General features: G+C 43.4%; 1 protein-coding gene across 1 annotated transcript in view; it reads right to left on the reverse strand.

Annotated features, from left to right (window-relative positions):
• The window catches only part of SPAG6 (sperm associated antigen 6), a 449,242-nt gene that overhangs the window by 247,796 nt on the left and 180,537 nt on the right, over positions 1–20,909 (reverse strand). Inside the window, exons 5-6 of the mRNA XM_030199370.1 lie at positions 7,876–8,081; positions 5,971–6,144 (exon numbers count right to left, since the gene is read on the reverse strand). Of these exons, the coding sequence (XP_030055230.1) occupies positions 5,971–6,144; positions 7,876–8,081 (380 nt within the window). The remainder of the gene's footprint in view (positions 1–5,970; positions 6,145–7,875; positions 8,082–20,909) is intronic.

The following is a 20,909-nucleotide window of genomic DNA, read 5'->3' on the forward strand; positions in this document are numbered from 1 at the left end:
CTGCATTACAAGAGCCATGATGTAACCACTTGGCCACAGCTCCACTTACTTGGCTGTCCCTCCCTTTTGATTATACCCCTTCAGGTCTCTCTCAGCCAATCACAGTGCGTTAAGCTGTCTGTGAGTGGCTGAGAGAGACCTGGAGGGGTATAATCAAAAGGGAGGGACATCCAAGTAAGTGGAGCTGTGGCCAAGTGGTTACATCACTGGTCTTGTAATGCAGAGGTGGCTGGTTCAAATCCCACTGTTACTACAAAAAAAGCAGTGTGCAAAAACTTTTGATTTCCCTGTTCAGGGAGAAAGACGGCCATTAAGAGAAGTGCACTTTCGGAGAGAAAGACGGCCATCAAGGGAAGTGCACGTCAGGGACGGCCATCAAGGGAAAATGCACGGCAGGGACTTTTTTCATTTGTATGAAGTCTTTCTTGAACATTTCTCAAAACAGTATCACAAAATACAGCACTCCTGAACAAGTAAGTCATAACATAACTGATCAGCAAGATCTAAACATCCAGAAGTACCAGTGCACTACGAATGCTGGCCCTTCCCACGGCCAAATGCCTTGGATTTGGCCAGGTTTGAGATGGCCGGTTCCAGTTTCCATTATCGCTGAAAAACAAAGTCGGCCATCTCAAACCCGGCGATCTGTGGCATTTGGCCGGCCCCAACCGTATTATCGAAACAAAAGTTGGCCGGCCATCTTTTTTGATAATACAGTTCCGGCCAGCTGTTGCGGCGCCACCAAAATAGATCGCCGGCGATCGATTTTGCCAGCGCTGTTTGATTATGCCCCTCTAAGTGGGATGTCAGCAAGAAGCAGATTGCAGTAGTCCAAACGAGAGGTGACAAGGGTGTGGATGAGGGTTTTGGTAGAGTGCTCAGAAAGAAAGGGGTGGATTTTACAGATGTTGTAAAGAAAGAAACGACAGGTCTTGGCGATCTGCTGGATATGAGCAGAGAAGGAGAGAGAAGAATCAAAGATAACCCCAAGGTTTCGAGCTGAGGAGACAGGGAGAATGAGAGAGCCATCAACAGAAATAGAAAACAGGGGGAGCAGGGAGGTGGGTTGGGGGGGGAGAATGAGAAGCTCGGTTTTGGTCATATTTAATTTCATATTTAATTATCTATTTAGGGCTCTGTTTACTAAGGTGCGCTAGCGTTTTTAGCACATGCTAACTGTGTAGACGCCCATAGGAATATTAGGGGTGTCTACACAGCATACGCTAATGCCTAGTGCATGCTAAAAACGCTAATGTGCCTCTAGAGCAGCTTAGTAAACAGGGCCTCTAAAGTTACCCCAAAATGAACAGACCTGTGGCTGAGGGAAGCAAGACTTACAAGCAGAAATTGAAATAATCACAATGGAGGCTCTCCAATTTTACATTTCTAAATGTAAAAATAAAAATAATAATTTTCTGAATGTAACCTAGCTGTTGGTAAAAACTTCCGACACAGATAGACGAGTTGCAGGGTGAATGCTTTGCTGGTAACAGATTTTAGACAGCACTATTCCTACTTCTTCCAAGGGGAAGATCTTACAGTTATCTTACAATATTTATAACAAGGTCCTCCTCCAGTATTCTCAGAAGGAAGGTCTTGTACATCAGAAATTAACACTTATGGGCAGTACTTCTATCGAAGTACTCTGCAAGTATCAGAGAGAGGTTTGTGACCACTGATCAGTTTACATCACATTCCCTGGCTGTTTCACTTACAAAACTGTTTTCTTCCCCAAGGGATTCTATTCACAGAAACCTGTTCTTGATCAGGCTCTGTCTTACTCTTAGACACAGGATACTTCTCTCTGGTCTTCTATATTTAAAGCTCATTCTACTCCATTTCATCACTGCAGTCAGTCAACTTCTGCTCTCAGCACACCTCTTTTAGACTTACTACTACTACTACTACTTAGCATTTCTATAGCGCTGCCAGGGTTACGCAGCGCTGTACAAGTTTAAACATGGGGAAGGACAGTCCCTGCTCAAGAGAGCTTACAATCTAAAGGTAAAAACTATGTAGTCAGTGTAGGTATCAGGAATGGGAAGGTGGTTAGGCACCAAAAGCAAGGGAGAAGAGATGGGCCTTGAGTAAGGACTTGAAAATGGGCAGGGAGGGTGCATGGCGTATGGGCTCAGGAAGTCTGTTCCAGGCATAAGGTGATGCGAGGTAGAAAGGGGCGGAGTCTGGAGTTAGCGGTCTTGGAGAAGGGTACAGAAAGGAGTGATTTGTCCTGAGAGTGGAGGTTACAGGTGGGAACATATGGGGAGAGGAGGGTAGAGAGGTAATGGGGGGCTGCAGATTGAGTGCACTTGAAGGTCAATAGGAGAAGCTTGAACTGTATACGGTAGCGGATCGGGAGCCAGTGAAGCGACTTGAGGAGAGGGGTGATATGAGAGTATCGGTTCACGCGGTAGATAAGACGTGCGGCGGAATTTTGGACAGATTGAAGGGGGGATAGGTGGCTAAGCGGAAGGCCAGCGAGGAGAAGGTTGCAATAGTCAAGACGAGAGGAAACGAGCGAGTGGACGAGGTTCGGACTTCCCTCTCCCTCTCTGTGGAATGAGTCCAGAATCTCATCACCATACACTCTAGACTCAACCACATGAGTCTCTCTGAATAGGGGTTTCTGGAGAATACCATTACTTAGCCAGAGTTATATGAATTTTTGTTCTTTTTTGCTGAAACCATAAACATTTTTCTATTGCATTTTATAAATTAACAATGCTACTTTCAAAATAAAAGTTGTGCATATTCCAGTATATATTCATTAATAAAACTTTACACTAGTTTAATGAAAAAAATGTTAAGATGCATAAAAAACAAACAAGAAACATTTGTTGTAGAAAATATAAGGTAAAAGCATGCTACAAGGCAGCACACCAGCCAGCACTGCAAACTTGCAAAAGCTAAAATATACAGCTTTGTAATGATGCTTGAAAATTGAGGTCATTATGACAAAAAGAAAACTACTTATAATTAAAACACAGCTACCATCCTCTTATAATGGAAAAAACTGTTATACAAATGAAGATTGCTTGATGCTCTGGTTAGTTTTGATTATGTCAAATGTAAATGTATTCAGTTATGATAGTTTGTCCTGCTTTAGGTTTTTGAGGTTTGGTGATGTAAGATTACATCTGAATTCTGAAACTAAAGAATACAACTACAGCACATAGGAGTCCTTTTACAAAGCCGCAGTAAAAAGTGGCCTGTGGTAGTGTGGGCACATCTTTTAGGCGTGCGCTGGGCCATTTTTTTAACACGGCTGACGAAAAGGCATGTGCCTATGTACTGCCTGAGCACTTACCGCCACCCACTGACCCAGCAGTAAGGGTTCACATGCTACCCATGCGGTAACCATGCAGTGCACGTCAACGTGGGTGCGCTGCCAGTTACCACCAGAAACAACCTCCGCTGTAGGAAAACTATTTTCTACTGTGGGATTCGGCGTGCGCCAAAATCAGAAATACCACCGGGTGCACATGCTACCCTGGCAGTAGTGCCGACTGGGCACGAACTACCCGCGCATTAGCCCTCCCACGCCTTTGTAAAAGGGCCCCATAGATAACTAATATATCTAGATCAGATGTTATCAACCCAGTGCTCAGGACACACCCAGCCAATCAGGTTTTAAGGACACCCACAATGAATATGCATATTTATTGTGGACATCTTGAAACCCAGATTGGCTAGGTGTGTTCTGAGAACTGGGTTGAGAACCCCTGATCTAGAAAATAAAAAAAACATATGTATTGTATAGAACTTTCTTGCTATGCTAGACTTGTATGAAAATAATTTATTCTGGACCTAATTTATTCTACGCTACTTCGCAGTTTTACTTTGGATACTGTAAAATGTTTGCAATAAAAAATGTCTGTTACTTTTATAGGATAGATTTAATTATCTCAAGAACATGTATTATCCCCAGAATAACATTTATTAACAGAGGGCCCCTTTTACTAAGTAGTGGTAAGCCCAACACAGGCTTACCGCTCGCTAAACAGGAAGTACTGTCAGGCTACCGCAGCAGCCCGGCAGTACTTCCCACCCCTAGCGAGCCATCATATCCGGTGCTACAAAAATATTTTTTTGTACCCAGCGATAATTGGGCAGTGCCATGCGCTGCCCAGTTACCGCCAGGTTAGTGCGGGAGCCCTTACCGCTACCTCAATGGGTGGCGGTAAAGGCTCCCCCCGAAAGCCGCATGGCCATTTCCTGCAGGAAAGAGAGACATCCCTTTTACCCACTGCGGTAAAAGGGGGCCTCAGTGCACATAAAAAGACAAGTGCTGATTCCAGCACAGGCCACCCTTTGCCGCAGCTTGGTGCCGCAGCTTGGTAAAAGGGGCCCATAGTAAGGGATGGCAGATAAAGTGGTCCATCCAGTCTGCCCATGAGTCACATTTATTATCAAACATGATTTTATATATTTGATCGTGGTCTTTCTGGGACATAGACCGTAGAAGTCCGCCCGGCTCTCTCCATATGTTCCAACTACTGGAGTTGACGTCAAAGCCCACTCTGCCTAACCAAATCCATCTTGTCATTTGTGGGACACAGACTGTAAAAGTCTGCCCGGAGAATGAACAGTTGGGATATTCTCTGGCCAGAATATATAAATGATTTTAAATTATGAAAGTATTTGAAAGTGTATTAAGGAGTTATTTTACATGTAATCATTCTTGTCTTCTAATCTGGATCTCAGTACTGGAAGCCAAATTCTCCAATTTAGGTCCTAACAACTTTATAATGTAAATACACTTTATAATGAGGTCTGACAGCTGTATTTTCAAATAAGACATAACAGCTTCTGGTTGCCAGCAAGTCACACACTCTTCATTGGAGCTCTGATGTTTCATTGTCCTCAGGGATCCCATGTGTAGTAATGCTAGTAGCCGAAGCCAAGTAAGAGAGACCTCAGTAGATGGAAAGGTTAATTGGTGAATAAGCAGATTCTTTGTGTTAGTCTTGATGTTTAGGTGTTACAATCTGTTAATCCGATGTTTTTTTGTTTGCCAACAAGCTGTTACAGTTTCCTTCTGGGTCCCATTGGATGATGGTTGGGGAGCAAGACCAAATTTTTGTGTAAAATGACAGGAACGTGATGGTTATAGGAAGGGTTTAACACAAAGTCAAGCAGCCCAAATACTGTGCTGAAAATCCATATACCCAAATAGAAGACATAAAAATTAGATTTTCTTTTAAGCAGCAGTTGTTGACCAAAATATTTTTGAAAGAATATAAACGGGGAGAATACTACTAATTAATGCTATTTGTTGGTCAGTTCATTTTAAATGTAAACTAGGGGCCCTGTTTACTAAGGTACGCTGTAGGCATGCAAACTTTTTAGCATGCACTAACACTAGAGACACCCATGGGAATATAACTGATGTCTCTAGCGTTAGCGTGTGCTAATTTTTAGTGCGCCTACTGCGTGGCTTAGTAAACAGGGCACCCTCTGACCTGCTGCAAATCCAACATGAAACCCATATGATTCTCCTACCACTCAAAGATACTCTTCTGCTGTAAGGGGGGGCAGGGGGAGTGAATATGAAGTTACCTACAAACAGGCACTCTCAGACTTTTTATTTTACTATAACAGATATAAGACTACTTAGTAATATCACCCATACATGTACATTAAATTTTATTACTGTAAAATGTCACTTCAGCTAGATGGTCAGAATATTTCTGCAAAAAGCTTTGCGGTTGATGACAACTACCTCATGGGCACAGTAAAAAAAAAAAAAGATTTTACTGGGCATTTCCCATCAATGCAGTAAAACACTACAAGGGATAAGCTAATTAGAGCAGAGATTCTGATTATATAATTACTTAATGTTCAGATACTGAACCATTTGCAGAAGATGAAATTTAAACCTATGCACCTATGGCAAAAAAAAGTTAAAGTTTCTCTTTACAATTTACATACAAATGATGCACCTCAGTATTTACATTTTCAAGATATTACCTCAGGTGTATGCTTTGCAATTTCTCGTATTAACGTTGCAGTGTTTTTCTTGACATATTCATCAGCATCTTTTAGACATGTGAGAACAATGGGGAAAATCTCTGCTTCAACCACCATTTCTGCCAAATCCACAGAGTGCTTTGCAATCTGGCTCAGTGCAGACAGCACCTGACGCTGTTAAAAAGACTACAGATTAAAAAAGGCAAACCTATGTGCTGTATAATATAAAATATCTGTTGCAGATTAAACTGCACCAGCAACTATTAACTGTGGTTACTGTGATGCATGGGCTGTAGTTCCATCACAGGTAGTGTAGAATACAGTCACTTCTTGAAAGTACAATTATGTTGGTCCTGGAGAAAAGTGAACTCTTTGCAGGTTATGATCATTTTTTAAAATTATTGTACCAGCAAAAAGATTGTTAAAGTATACCTGAAGAACTTGACCTATATAGTTTGGACAATCTGTGTAAAATATGGTTGGAAACATTTTCTACAATCCCAATAAGATGTAAATGAAGTTACAGCCAAATAACCAGAAAAACGCATTCCACAAAAATATACGGCTAACAAAAAAAGGTAGGGAAAATGCCTTAGAGATCAGCACTAATATTCAGGATTCAAAGGGCTTAATCAATACATTCCTAGGCTAGAAAACCTTCCCTTGAAAACAGTTGATAAGTTTAAACCATTGATGCTGACTGCTTAAGAGAAGGTTTTTTAGCCTAGGATTGTATTGATTAAGTACTTTTTAATTTGATCTCTGTGGCCCTTTCCTTCCTTTTTTTTTTTGTTATCCAACTATTTTTGGTGGAGTGCATTTTTCTGGTTATTTGGAAACATTTTCTGTCAACAATTATAGGATTTTCAGATTATTGTGCAGTTACAGGTTCATGCACAAGTTAAACCTAGGTCAATGGCCCTTCTTCATTTGCTTTCTAATTGTGCCTTTTGACTGTTCAGTGAATAACTCTTCGACAATAGTAAAACAGAAAGAACAGCATATTCTTTCAAAATATTAGGCTACTAACAAAATTTTATTTGTGCTGAACTTAATTTTCTTTGCCTATCTAGCTATTGATAACAATGAAAATAAAATGCAAGAATATTCAGGACTATTTCTCAAATACAATTTCTATCAAATCATTTTGGTTAACATTACAAAATGTTATTTTTCAAAGCAATTTATCATTTCTAGAATTAATATATAATATTTAAAATATATATATTTTACACCAAATTAAACATTTGTAAACCCCTTCAAGATGATGTTATTTTCGGTTTCAGTTTTTTGCTCTTATTTGCTGTATATTCTCTTTGCTCGGGCAAGAATTCTGAATCATGTGTATCAATGCTAGCTCTATTATAAGAGAAAAATATAGGCATTTGCTCATTTTCTGTTGTTTTATTATTTCAGGATCTCTCTATTCCAAGTACCATTTCTCATACATCTAATGTTTCTACAACTATAGGCTGAGTAAAAGGAAAAATGGAAAGTAGGATTTCAAAAAATCCCAACTACAAAAACTTGCAATAAAGAACAATGTGAACTAAAGGGAATGAACTGATCATTCTTTAAGAAGGCAATATTAATACAAACAAATGGTTACATTTATAATTTATGCTTACTTTCCTTATGTGCATTTATATTTACAGAAAAATTAAGGGCTAGGCTTACTAAGCGGTGCTATGGGCTTGTTAGCATTTTTAACGTTCGTAAATGGTTTACACGCATTAAATGCTAATGCGCCCATAGAAATGTATAGGCGCGTTAGCGTTTAACGCGCCTTAAATTTATAGGCATGTTTAAACGCTAACGCACCTTAGTAAACATACCCCTAAGTGATTGGTCAACAAATATATATTCTTGTCTCAATGTATTAATAGTAATGTATTTAAAATTTACCTTTAGCTTCTCATCAGGGTTTAGGATCATCTGTGCCAAGTGTGCAATAGCTCCAGCATCCACTACAGTCTGTGCTAACTCTGGAGAATGCTTTGAAATGTCACTGAGAGTTGAAGCAGCAATCCTTTTCAAAGCAATTTCTGGCTCCTGGATACAGAGAACCAGGAGAGGAACAGCCCCTGCATCCACTACAGCCTGTGACAGTTCTGTGGGTCCAAGAAAAGTAATTAAGTGAGTATGGGTGACTGACCCCAGTGCAAGACATTTTTCACCCTGACAGATACAGCAAAGAATAAAGGGGAGGGTGCACTTCACTGTCTCAGCATCTGCATTTCAAATCAGCCCTCCTGGTTTCATAAACCATGCGGCCCAATCCTCTGCTGAAAAGAACACAGGTCAATAGATGGACCCCCATTTGCATGCGCACATTTGAGGTAGATTAGGCTGAAATGGTTTGTTATTCTGTTTAAAAAAAAAAAAAGAAGAGTAAGCAGATGTCAGCTGTTTAAGGCCTGACTATTCTGTGCTGATGAATAGGCATGCATTTTCTGCATGGTTAACAACAACAGTGAAAGCCAAAGCAACAACAGTTCTTTTTTTAACCAACCACACTAATTAGAGAGCATTTTGTCCTATATATTTGTAAGCAAATGCTTTATGTTGACTATATGAATCAGAAAACTAAAATAATGTTTCTTTTGGTATATTCAGTTGAAAACACTGTCAATGTTAAATTGGCATCAAACAAAACATGTTTGGAAGAATATTTTGCATATAAACATTGTTAATTCACTTTTCCTCGTGTATTTTTTTAAGATACTAAATAAAAGTATTTGCAGTTCTGTCAAGTGCTTCACTTCAGCATGTATTCCTTATTGTCAGTCTTTCCTAAAGATTATTTATATTTGATCATCTGCATTTCCTTTTAAGCCTTAGAAAAAAGCTTATCTGCAAATATCACAACCATAGTCAGTTACTGTATCAAAAAATAGTGCCACGGTAACATAACTACTGCCTATCAAAAACCCACTTCCAAACTGAAAGGATATTTCACCAGTGTCTTCCACGGAAAATAGGATTATTTCAAAAGTATGTAGAAAATTGTATTATTTTCACTATGCAGATGTAACAAATTAATTTCATGTGAACCTAGTCCTGATTTTCTAAAGGTTTTTCCCCACAGGAACAAACTGGAGCAGAATCTTAATAGAAACCAAGTGCAGATATAGTTGTCACAGATCAGCATGTACTTGTAAACAGTTTGACCATTTTATTTTGCTTTCCCTTCAGTTCAATATAAAAAAAGATCAGCTGAAACTATCTCAAGAAATATCCAATTTGATGTGCTATGGCAATTATTTCACATTTATTTGATATACCACAAACCTCATACTCTAATTCAAAAAAATAAATAAAATATATATTTAGTATTACGTTACAAAATGTTATCTATTAAATACAAACTAAGAGTTTAATTTACTAATGTCTATTAACCAGTTAACAAACATTGGACCCCTTTTACTAAGGCGTGCCATAAAATGGCCTGCGCTGGTGTAGGCATGTGTTTTGGTCGTGCGTAGGTCCATTTTTCAGCACGCCTGCAAATAAGGCCATTTTGTGGCTGAAAACGGACATGCAGCAAAATTAAAACCAGCACGCGTCCATTTTCAGCATGAGACCTTACCACCACCTATTGACTTAGCGGTAAGGTCTCATGCATTAACCAGGCGGTAATGTGTGTGTGCACTGACGTTTACCATCGGGTAAGCGCCACACAGAAGAAAATATCTACCACATGTTTTGGACATGCATCAAAAATGGAATTACCACCCGAGGCATGCGGTAGCCGGGTGGTAGTTCAAATATGACGCACGTTATATGTGCATAGGTGCCTACATGCCTTGGTAAAACAGCCTCATTGACTATGGATGTGGATGGTTATAAATATTTTAAATGAACATGCATATATTTTATTTATTCAAGTTACATGCATAGAGCGTAATTTTATAACTTATCTGTGTGTGAAGGCCAAGTAGGTGCTTATTTTATTAAGATACACTGGTGCCTATGTGTTTTTATCAAATTACCCCACCAAACCTGCAGAAACCACAGCTAAAAAGAAGCCACAAATATTTATACCCCTTGGAAGTAGGTGTAAATGTTACATGTATTTTATAAGTTACAAGCATAAATCATGACTTTGCCCACACTCTGACCCCAAACATTTCTACATTCAAGTTATCACCATCTGTAATTTTACAAATATTTCCAGCAGATAAGTTATGGAATGATTTTGATATATGCTTTCCAGATCTTATTAATAAATATTTTAGGAAACACAGTATTAAATTTTGCCAATTGGATTCTTGCCCGCCTTATCTCATATCCTTGGCACCTCCCTTTTTCATAAAGGCTTTAGGCAACTGCTCAAATCTATTTTTTACAAAGTGTAAGTTTTCTTTGAGATTAGGTCATATTACCCTAACAAAATGTCAGAAGTAACCAATTATCGCCCAATGACATCTATACCACTGTTTGTTAAGCTATTGTAAGGAATAGTTACAGTCAACTGCAAGAATATTTGGATCGACTGACATCCTGTATGAAACACAATCTAGATTAAGACAATTATATAGTACAGAAACGGTTCTAAGTACCATTATTACAGAAGGAAGATCATTGCTTACTAGTAAAAAAGGCCCGTTTCTGACACAAATGAAACGGGCGCTAGCAAGGTTTTCCTCGGAGTGTGTATGTTTAGGAGAGTGTATGTGAGAGTGACTGTTTGAGAATCAGAGTGAAAGTGTGAGTGTGTGTGCGTGAGAGAGAGAGTGAGTCTGGGTGTGAGTGTGTTTGTGAGAGTGTGTGTGTGAGCCGTGCCCTCCCAATCCATGCCCATCTGTCCCCTGCCCCCTCCATTCATCTTTTTCCAGCAATTCCCCTCTTTCCCTGAGCCCTGCCCTCCCAATCCATGGCCATCCATGCTCCTCTGTCACCTGTCCCCTCCATTCATCCCTATCCAGCAATTCCCCTTTCTCCCTGCCCTGCAATCCATATCCATCAATGCCCATCTGTCCCCTCCGTTCATCCCTATCCAGCAATTCCCCTCTCTCCCTGAGCCCTGCCCTCCCAATCCATGCCCATCCATGCTCCTCTGTCACCTGCCCCCTCCATTCATCCCTATCCAGCAATTCCCCTCTCTCCCTGAGCTCTGCCCTGCAATCCATATCCATCCATGCTCCTCTGTCACCTGCCCCCTCCATTCATCCCTATCCAGCATTTCCCCTCTCTCCCTGAGCCCTGCCCTGCAATCCATATCCATCCATGCCCATCTGTCCCTTCCATTCATCCCTATCCAGCAATTCCCCTCTCCCTGAGCCCTGCCCTCCCAATACATGGCCATCCATGCTCCTCTGTCACCTGCCCCCTCCATTCTTCCCTTTTCAGCAATTGCCCTCTCTCCCTGAGGCCTGCCCTGTAATCCATATCCATCCATGCTCATCTGTCCCCTCCATTCATCCCTATCCAGCAATTCCCCTCTCCCTGAGCCATGCCCTCCCAATCCATGCCCTTCCATGCTCCTCTGTCACCTGCCCCCTCCATTCATCCCTTTTCAGCAATTCCCCTCTCTCCCTGAGGCCTGCCCTCCCAATCCATGTCCATCCATGCTCCTCTGTCCCCTGTCGCCTCCATTCATCCTTTTCCTGCAAGTCCCCTCTCTCCCTTCCATGACCCCCCCTCGCATCCATGCTCCTCTTTCTCCCATGTCCCAGCCTGGCCCGCACTCTTCTCCCCCCCCCCCTTCGCATCCATGCTGTCATTTCTCCCCTGCCCTCCCGCTCCCATTGTTCTTCTTTACTGCCCATCCTCTTCTCTTTCCCTTTTTTTTTTTTCTCTTCTTCTTTTTAAATTTACCTCCGTGGCGGTTCCGGCAGCGCAGCGTCAGGAAAGGAAGCGGCATTCCCGACGTCTAGCCTTTCCTTCGCTGTGTTCCGCCTTCTTCTGACGTCATCTTTGACGTCAGAAGAAGGCGGATCTCAGCGAAGGGAAGGCTGGAGACGTCGGGAGCGCCGCCTCCTTCCCTGACGCTGCGCTGCCGGATTTGTTTGTTCTTGTTTCCGCTCCGCCCTCGACGTCATGACGTTTGACGCGAGGGCGGGGCAGAGACGGCTGGGTGGCTTCACACCACGAACGCCACGAACCCTTCAGGGAGTGTTTTAGTGACTTCAGAACGTTGTCCTCATTAGAACGTTCATGGTGCGTTTTATTATATTAGATTAAGGGGCACAGGGCAGTTTTGATGCAGTTCAACTTGTCCTGTGCCTTTGATTTGATTGATAATGCTCAAATGTTGACAACTCTTAGAAGGATAGGAAATTCAGGAAATCTGCTGAAATGGTTTAGTAGATTATCCTGCAGATCTTAAATTGTGAAAACACAGAACTTAGAATCGGAATTATGTCTGTGGGGTGGGGTCCCTCAGGGCTTGCCACTGTCACCCTCATTTGTTTAATGGGTTATGGATTATGCTCTTAGCCAAGCTGGGTTTAAGGCATATTATATTATATACTAACCGTTAAGCACATTAAAACGGGCGAGATTTGTGTTTTGCAAAATGTAATAATTTTCACCTCCATCCATCCATGTCCAGCAAATCTCCCCTCTCCCCTGCCCTCCCCTCCCCCGATTCATGTCCAGCAACCCTGCTCTCTCCCCTGCCCTACCCCCCCATGTCCAGCAGCCCACCTGTATCCCCTGGCCTCCCCCGTCCACCAACCATCCTCTCTCCCCTGCCCTCCCCCCATATCCAGCAACCCTGCTCTCTCCCCGCCCTACCCCCCCCCATGTCCAGCAGCCCTCCTGTATCCCCTGGCCTCCCCCCGTCCACCAACCATCCTCTCTCCCCCTGCCCTCCCCCCATGTACAGCAACCCTCCTCTCTCCCCTGCTCTCCCCTCCCCTCCATCAATCCATGTCCAGCAACCCTGCTCTCTCCCCTGCCCTCCCCCCATGTCCAGCAGCCCTCCTGTCTCCCATGGCCTCACCCCGTCCACCAACCCTCCTCTCTCCCCTGCCCTCACCCCATATCCAACAACCCTCCTCTTTCCCTTGGCCTCCCCTCTGCTCTCTCCCCTGCCCTCCCCCCATGTCCAGCAACCCTCCTCTCTGCCCTGCCCTCTCCCCATGCAACCCTCCTCTCTCCCCCCTGCCCTCCCCATGTCCAGCTACCCTCCTCGCTGCCGCTCCCTCTCCCCTCCGTGCCGGGCCCCCTGCACTGACATGAAAGCGCCTCTCACCTCCGTGTGAAAGCGCTGCAGGCAGCAGCAGATCGCTCTGCTGCGTCCTGCAGCGCTTCCACATGGAGGTAAGAGACGCTGTCATGTCAGTGCAGGGGGCCCGATACAGAGGGGGGCGGGAGCAGCAGCGGCGGTGACATCGGGCATGGGGGGTGGAGGTTGGTGCGCCGGCGATGTTCCTTCGTCTCCAGGCACCACCAGCAGCGTCCGTTTCCCTCTCTGTTCCACCCTCTGATGTCATCATGTCTTGACGCGAGGGTGGGACAGAGAGGGAAGTCTCTACTGTGCATTTGCGGGTGAGTCGGTCACTTGTCATTTATATGTTTGATATATATACACGGATGATATTACTGCACTTTTTCCAATTACTTCACAAGATATGGACCTTTCAAATAGATTTGCAGAGTGTATTCATCTATAAGAAGAAAGGATTTCACCTCATTTCTTAAAGTTGAACACAGATAAAACAAAATTTCTTCTGATTGGCCAACCCTCTAGCATATGGAATGATTATATTTTCAAGGTGGTCAATCCTGTTTTAAATTTGTATTTAAACTAAAAATTTTAGATATAATTTTAACTATTACTTTAAGTACAGACCTGCAGGTCCAATCTTTGACTAAGAAGATTTTTTTATATGTTGAGAAAGTTGAGAAGGGTAAGAAAATACAGTGCAATCCGCTTAAGTGCAAGGGTCTGGGACCAAAGAAATACATGCAGTTAACCGGGGCATGCACTTAACCATTTGTAATAAAAGTGAATTTTAAAGATTGTTTTTCAATTCTGTCTTGACCAACCAGTGCACTCGGGGTCTGTATTGTTGATTAGAAGTAATTCTGTTTAAAAATGATTGTTTAACTTTGTGTGAGAACAAGTTGGAATGCAGAAGATAAGACACAGCTCTAATTAATTTGGCATGTGAAGAGGAGGATGGTGCTTGTTTGCGGAGTTCAGCCTGGCCACCTGGACTTGGAAAGCATGTGACCATATTCCCACAGTACCTAAACAGAGAAGCATTCTGTAATTTTCCTTAGCTCTGAATATGAGTTCTGAGCCTAATAAAAGGGGAGTTTCTTTCAGTGAAATTGGGAGCTCATCTATGAGTAACATACGTACTGCAGAGAACCTTGTTCCTGGTCAAAGAAGCTCCTGGCTTTCGCTGCAACGGGCCCCCTCAGCTGATGATAAGAGCCTGGATGATGTAAGGACCAGTGATGATTGTATGTGTGTATTTTATAGCTAATCATTGAGTGTATATAGCGAATCATCGTATATATCTTAATCATTGTAGATTTTAGCACCTCTAATAAAGGTCTCATTTATCTAATACGAATCCAAAAGAATCCACGGAAATTATTGAGTAGTCTGTGTTAGTGAGACAGGTTGTAAATCCATAGCAGTACATTTTTGGTGATGAGAGTGGGATTCGTACAAAGAATGACACCTTTTTAAGAGAAATGTAGGGCAGAGTTCAATTCCAAGGCTAGAATGAGGTACTATATGTTATTATAGCCACTGAGTGGTCATAATGGGAGGAATAGGATTCTGGTTTAAAGGAAATATTGCCTTTTGCTGTAAGTTTGTTGCAGGCAAAAAGTTGAAACAGAAAGGGAGAAGGAACGGTCTCATATACTATCTTTTTGGGTAGACTGGATGGACTGTACAGGTCTTTATCTGCCATCATTTACTATGTTACTATGTAACAGTATTGCTTATCTGAAAACCCATTAGAGCCGGGATAAACAGCATAGGAAAAGTACAGAATTGGAATGATAAGTGTGTGATTTACAGTTAAAATGAGATGCTTGTTAGAATACTTTAATAACTAAGCATGCCATTGTAAGAGTGACGCAGTTTGAATGATGTGTGATTTACACAGTTAAAATGATAACTGGGTGTGCCGTTATAAGAGTGACGCACTATAAATACAAGAAACGAAGAAGGGAAAATTAACAAAAAGAAAGTACACTTATATCATGATTTTAAAATTATGTTTAGACTCATTTGGAGTCATTAATTGCACATATAAAGGAAAGGGATGGGAGATAAATCTTATAAGATACAAGGACTGTCTCAGGCAGGGAAACTTTTAAACTTTTAGGCATAGGAATGTGTTAATTGCAAGCAGCACATAAGTAAAATGCTGGCACCGGGTAATAAGGAAAAAATATGACCTTGAGTGAAGGGAAAAGAGCAACAGGTTTTTTTTTAACAGGCTTTTGAGCAGACAACACAGATTGTTTCAGATCTGTGGCCAGTGCAACTAGAAGTAGAATTGTCTCAGTGAATGAATAGTTATGCTAATTAGAGCCTCTGGTAAAAACAAAGGAATCGGGTAACACTGGGGTTCTAGAGCCGTAGGTTTTTTAGAAGTAAAAAAGAAATATACTCATTTTGAGAAACAGAGTATTATTGGGCTCTAGTGGATACCGAGCAGTTAACTATAGGACATGTTGTCCTGGGACCTGAAATACCAATAATGCAATGGATACATAGCTCCCCAAAAACTTATTGGATAGGGCATGCACAAGAAGTTAGTATAATTAAATGGAAGTAGTATATTCAGGAAAGAACAAAATCAGGGATTGGGGAATTCCCTCACTGCATGAAAAGGTGGAAACCCTTCCAGAAATAGGATAAACTGGGCTAGAACCCCTGGAATGGGTGGAGAGCCCAGTCAGGTGGGGAAAAGCTTATGATCAATTAACTAATGAGGAGCAGCAACATGCGTGGTTTACAGATGGTTCTGCTAAGTATGCGGGACGAAAGAAAATGTGGAAAGCGATAGCCACCAATCCAAAAATAGAACGTTCATTAGAATGTAGTGAGGAAGGAGCAAGTAGTCAATATGCAGAGTTGTATGCTGCCTATATGGCTTTGAAGACTGAGAATTTAGGGCAATGTCATACATATATACTGATTCATGGTCTGTGGCAAATGAATTAGCCACATGGCTACCTACTTGGTACAAAAATAACTGGAAAATTAATACTGCTTTGATCCACCCAGCAGGGGCCAGGACATTGCAGGGGGCTTGCTCGGGCCAATGACTGCAGGCTTCATTTGTTCATTCGGGCCGTTGACTTCCTCTGCTCTGCAGGTATCCCCCCAGCGTGCTCTGTCTGCACCTACTTTTGCTCGGCCTGACACTTGACTGTTGACCATTGAACACTGCAGCAATGCCGTCTGTACCTCTTAGAGGGTGCATTTCATGGTGGGGAGCCCCATCTCCTCTGTCTTGCCGATACCAATTTGACGAGGTCAGCCTGCTTTAACTGCCGCAGTTCGTTTGGCTTCCACTTTTCAATCAGCTGATTCCCGTTTGAAATGCCAGAGAGTGAGTGGATCGCTGCACCAGTCATCTCGGGGGCTGGAGCAGATGGATGGGTGGAGCGGATTTCAGCTCCTTTCCCACCGTGCAAGGCCGACGTGGTCTGTTCGGACAATTAACATCTCTTCCTGCCAAATAAGATTCTAATCGCAGCACGTTTTTATCAACTGGTTTGGATGGGTATTATTACAGCCCTGCCGAAAGCTGTTCAAACTACTCAACACCATCTCAGCATCAGGAAGCTACCTAAGACAAGCCTATCTCGGAAAGCCTACTCCAAGTACTCAACATCTAACCTAATGTCCTTCAGAATAACATATCCATGGACCATTTTGGACTCTATTTCCCTTACCCTTATTTCTTTTTACCTTGTCCCTTCTATCCCATCTAATTTAATTGTATTTGAATAACCACTGTTCTGGCGATAGCCTTATCAGTACTTTGAGCCTGCCCACGTGGGAAAAGGTGGGGTATAAATGTGCTAAATAAATAAATACCAAAGATTTGTGGGTCAGAGAATTGTGGCAAGATATCTGAAATTGTGTAAAATACTAATGTTATTGTTTTTTATGTAGATGCTCATTGCAAGGGTGATACTCTAGAACGTCTCTACAGCGCAATGGCTGATGAATAAAGTAAACTCACACCCCTCGAGGTGAAAAACTGTGGAACAGCAAGATAATTGCTCAGGTTTGGCGAAATGGGCGCACCAAAAATGTAAACATCTGGGAAGAAAGGCCACTTACAGGTGGGCAACAGATCGTGGTATTAGTTTAATTATGGATGTTATTAAAACTGTTATTGTTGAATGTCTGGTCTGATAATACCAGACTAGACGATCTGTTCCCCACATGTTTAAAGGGTAATTAAAAAGGGGAAAATTACCTGAACAAATTTGGTAGATGGATTATATAGGACCTTTACCTAATTTGCAAGGATGTAAATATGTGTGCACAGCAGTAGATAATTATTCTAGATATTTAATTGCACATCCTTGCAGGCAACACTATTAAAACTTTAGAATTGCTTTGCTAATGGTTCCCATTTTGAAAGCTAATTAGTATAACAATGTGCCTTAAGTCACAATGTAACCTTGTCTTGATCCTCCGATCTAGGCAAGAAGAATGGACATATCCCAGCAAATAAGTGTTATCTTAGAAAATAACTGATCTGTTTATATGCTTTATTCATAGATCTTTGTAAGAATCAGTGTAATCCTTCTTCTTACGGTGTCTTTGGGTATGGCTATTACCCCCAGTCGACATTTATGACTCACAGCCGAGAGTCAGGTCAAGCTGATTGGGAGATGGAGGAATCATAGTGAAATCTGACAACAAGATAATTACACATGTTCAGCTAACTAGATGTGTCCTGTGGCAACTGTCAACAACACACAAATATGGAAAGAAGTCCTACTACTACTTGACATTTCTATAGCGCTACTAGGGTTTCGCAGCGCTGTACAATTTAACAAAAAGGGACAGTCCCTGCTCAAAGGAGCTTACAATCTAAAGGACGAAATGACAAGTTGGGGTAGTCTAGATTTCTTGAATAGTGGTTAGGTGCCAAAGGCGACATTGAAGAGATGGGCTTTTAGCAGGGATTTGAAGATGGGCAGGGAAGGGGCCTGGCGTATGGGCTCAGGGAGATTATTCCAAGCATGGGGTGAGGCGAGGCAGAAAGGGCGGAGCCTGGAGTTGGCGATGGTGGAGAAGGGTACTGAAAGGAGGGATTTGTCTTGAGAGCGGAGGTTACGGGTAGGAACGTAAGGGGAGATGAGGGTAGAGAGGTATGGAGGGGCTGCAGATCGAGTGCATTTGTAGGTTAGGAGGAGAATCTTGAATTGTATGTGGTACCTGATCGGAAGCCAGTGAAGTGATTTGAGGAGATGGGAGATGTGAGTATATTGGTCCAGGCGGAAGATAAGATGTGCAGCAGAGTTCTGAATGGACTGAAGGGGGAATAGGTGGCAAAGTGGGAGGCCAGTGAGGAGTAGGTTGCAGTAGTCGAGGCGAGAGGTAATGAGAGAGTGGATGAGAGTTCGGGTGGTGTGCTCAGAAAGGAAAGGGCGAATTTTGCTAATGTTGTAAAGGAAGAAGCAACAGGTCTTGGCTATCTGCTGGATATGTGCAGAGAAGGAGAGGGAGGAGTCGAAGATGACTCCAAGGTTCCGGGCAGATGAGACGGGGACGATGAGGGTGTTGTCAACTGAGATAGAGAGTGGAGGGAGAGGAGAAGAGGGTTTGGGTGGGAAGACAATAAGCTCGGTCTTGGCCATGTTCAGCTTCAGGTGGCGGTTGGATATCCAGGCAGCAATGTCGGACAAGCAGGCCGATACTTTGGCCTGGGTTTCCGCAGTGATGTCAGGTGTGGAGAGTTAAAGCTGGGTGTCATCAGCATAAAGATGGTACTGGAAACCATGAGATGAGATCAGCGAGCCCAGGGAAGAGGTGTAGATTGAAAAAAGAAGGGGTCCAAGGACACGATCCTTGAGGAACTCCAACAGAGAGCGGGATAGGGGTGGAGGAAGAGCCATGAGAGTGTACTCTGAAGGTGCAGTGGGAGAGATAAGAGGAGAACCAGGAGAGGACAGAGCCCTGGAACCCAAAAGAGGACAGTGTGACAAGAAGTAAGTTGTGATTGACAGTGTCAAAAGCGGCAGATAGGTTGAGAAGGATGAGGATGGAGTAGTGACCTTTGGATTTGGCAAGGAACAGGTCATTGCAGACTTTAGATAGTGCCATTTCTGTTGAGTGTAGGGGGCAAAAGCCGGATTGAAGCGGATCGAGGATGGCATGAGAGGAGAGAAAATCAAGGCAACGGCTGTGAATGGCGCGTTCAAGTATCTTGGAAAGGAAGGGTAGGAGGGAAATGGGGCGGTAGTTGGAGGGACAGGTAGGGTCAAGTGATGGTTTTTTGAGCAGAGGTGTGACTACAGCATGCTTGAAGGTGTCAGGGACAGTTGCAGTGGAGAGAGAGAGGTTGAGGATATGACAGATGGGGGGGTGGTGACAGTAGGAGAGATGGTGTTAAGTAAGTTGGTGGGGATGGGATCCGAGGAACAGGTGGTGCATTTCGAGGAGGAAAGAAGATGGGCGGTTTCCTCTTCGGTGATCTCAGGAAAGGAGGAGAAGGAGGCATGGGTAGGTTGGTTGAGGGAGTGGGCTATATGGTGAAGCGGAGGAGATGGTTTGGTGGTGAATTCGTGGTTGATCTTCTGCACCTGGTCGCGGAAGTAGTCAGCCAGTGATTAAGGAGAGAGTGAGGAGGGGGTGGGAGCGGAGGGCACTTTGAGGAGGGAGTTAAGGGTGGCGAAGAGACGACGAGGGTTAGAGCTGAGGGAATTAGTCAATTGAGTTTAATAGTCCTGTTTGGCGAGGAATAGGGAGGACTGGAAGGAGGATAGCATGAATTTGTAGTGAATGAAATCAGTATGGGTGCGAGATTTCCTCCAGAGGCGTTCAGCCAATCGGGCGCAGGAGCGAAGGTATCAGGTGCAAGGGGTCAGCCAGGGCTGGGGATTAGTACGCCTAGTGGGACAGGAGATGGATGGTGCAAGGGCATCCAGTGCAGAGGAGAGAGTGGCATTGTAAGTGGAGACACCCTTGTCAACAGACTCAGAGGACAAGATGGAAGGAAGGAGATCAGAGATACTAGAGGATAAAGTGGGAGGGTCGACAGCCTAGAGATTCCTGGAAGTAGTGGTTAGTGTAGGGCGGGACTGAGGGGGAGGGTGATGAAGTGTGAAGGTGATCAGGTGATGGTCAGAGAGAGGAAGAGTTGAGGCGCAGAAATTGGAGGGTGAGCAGGTAGAGGAGAGGACGAGATCAAGACAGTGGCCAGATTGGTGAGTAGGGGTGGTGGAGCTCAGCTGGAGGTTGAAGGAGGATGTTAGAGTGAGGAACTGAGAAGCTTATGTGTCGGATGGGTTATCAGTGTGTATGTTAAAATCTCCAAGAATGAGGGATGGGGATGAGGGCTCAAGAAAGACAGAGAGCCATGCATCAAAGTCGGTGAGGAAGGAGGGGAAGGACTTGTTGGGGGGACGGTATATGACTGCAACTCTGAGTGGCATCGGGTAAAACAGACAGATAGAGTGAACTTCAAAGGATGAGAAGTAGTGAGTCTGCGGTAGGAGGAGAGGTTGAAAACTGCAGGAGGGAGAAAGTAGTAACCCGACGACGCCACCACGGCCGACTGGGCGGGGAGAATGGGAGAAAAGATAACCTCCATGGCATAGGGCAGCGACTGAGGCAGAGTCGTCAGGGGAGAGCCAGGTTTCGGTTAGGGCGAGCAGTTGAAGGGAATGGGAGATGAAGAGATCATGGGTGAAGGAAAGTTTGTTGCATACAGAGTAGGCATTCCACAGGGCACAAGAGAAGGGGAGGGAGGAGGGGGGAGGAGGGC

This window comes from Microcaecilia unicolor, chromosome 1 (genome assembly GCF_901765095.1).
Source record: "Microcaecilia unicolor chromosome 1, aMicUni1.1, whole genome shotgun sequence".
Lineage (NCBI taxonomy): Eukaryota > Metazoa > Chordata > Amphibia > Gymnophiona > Siphonopidae > Microcaecilia > Microcaecilia unicolor.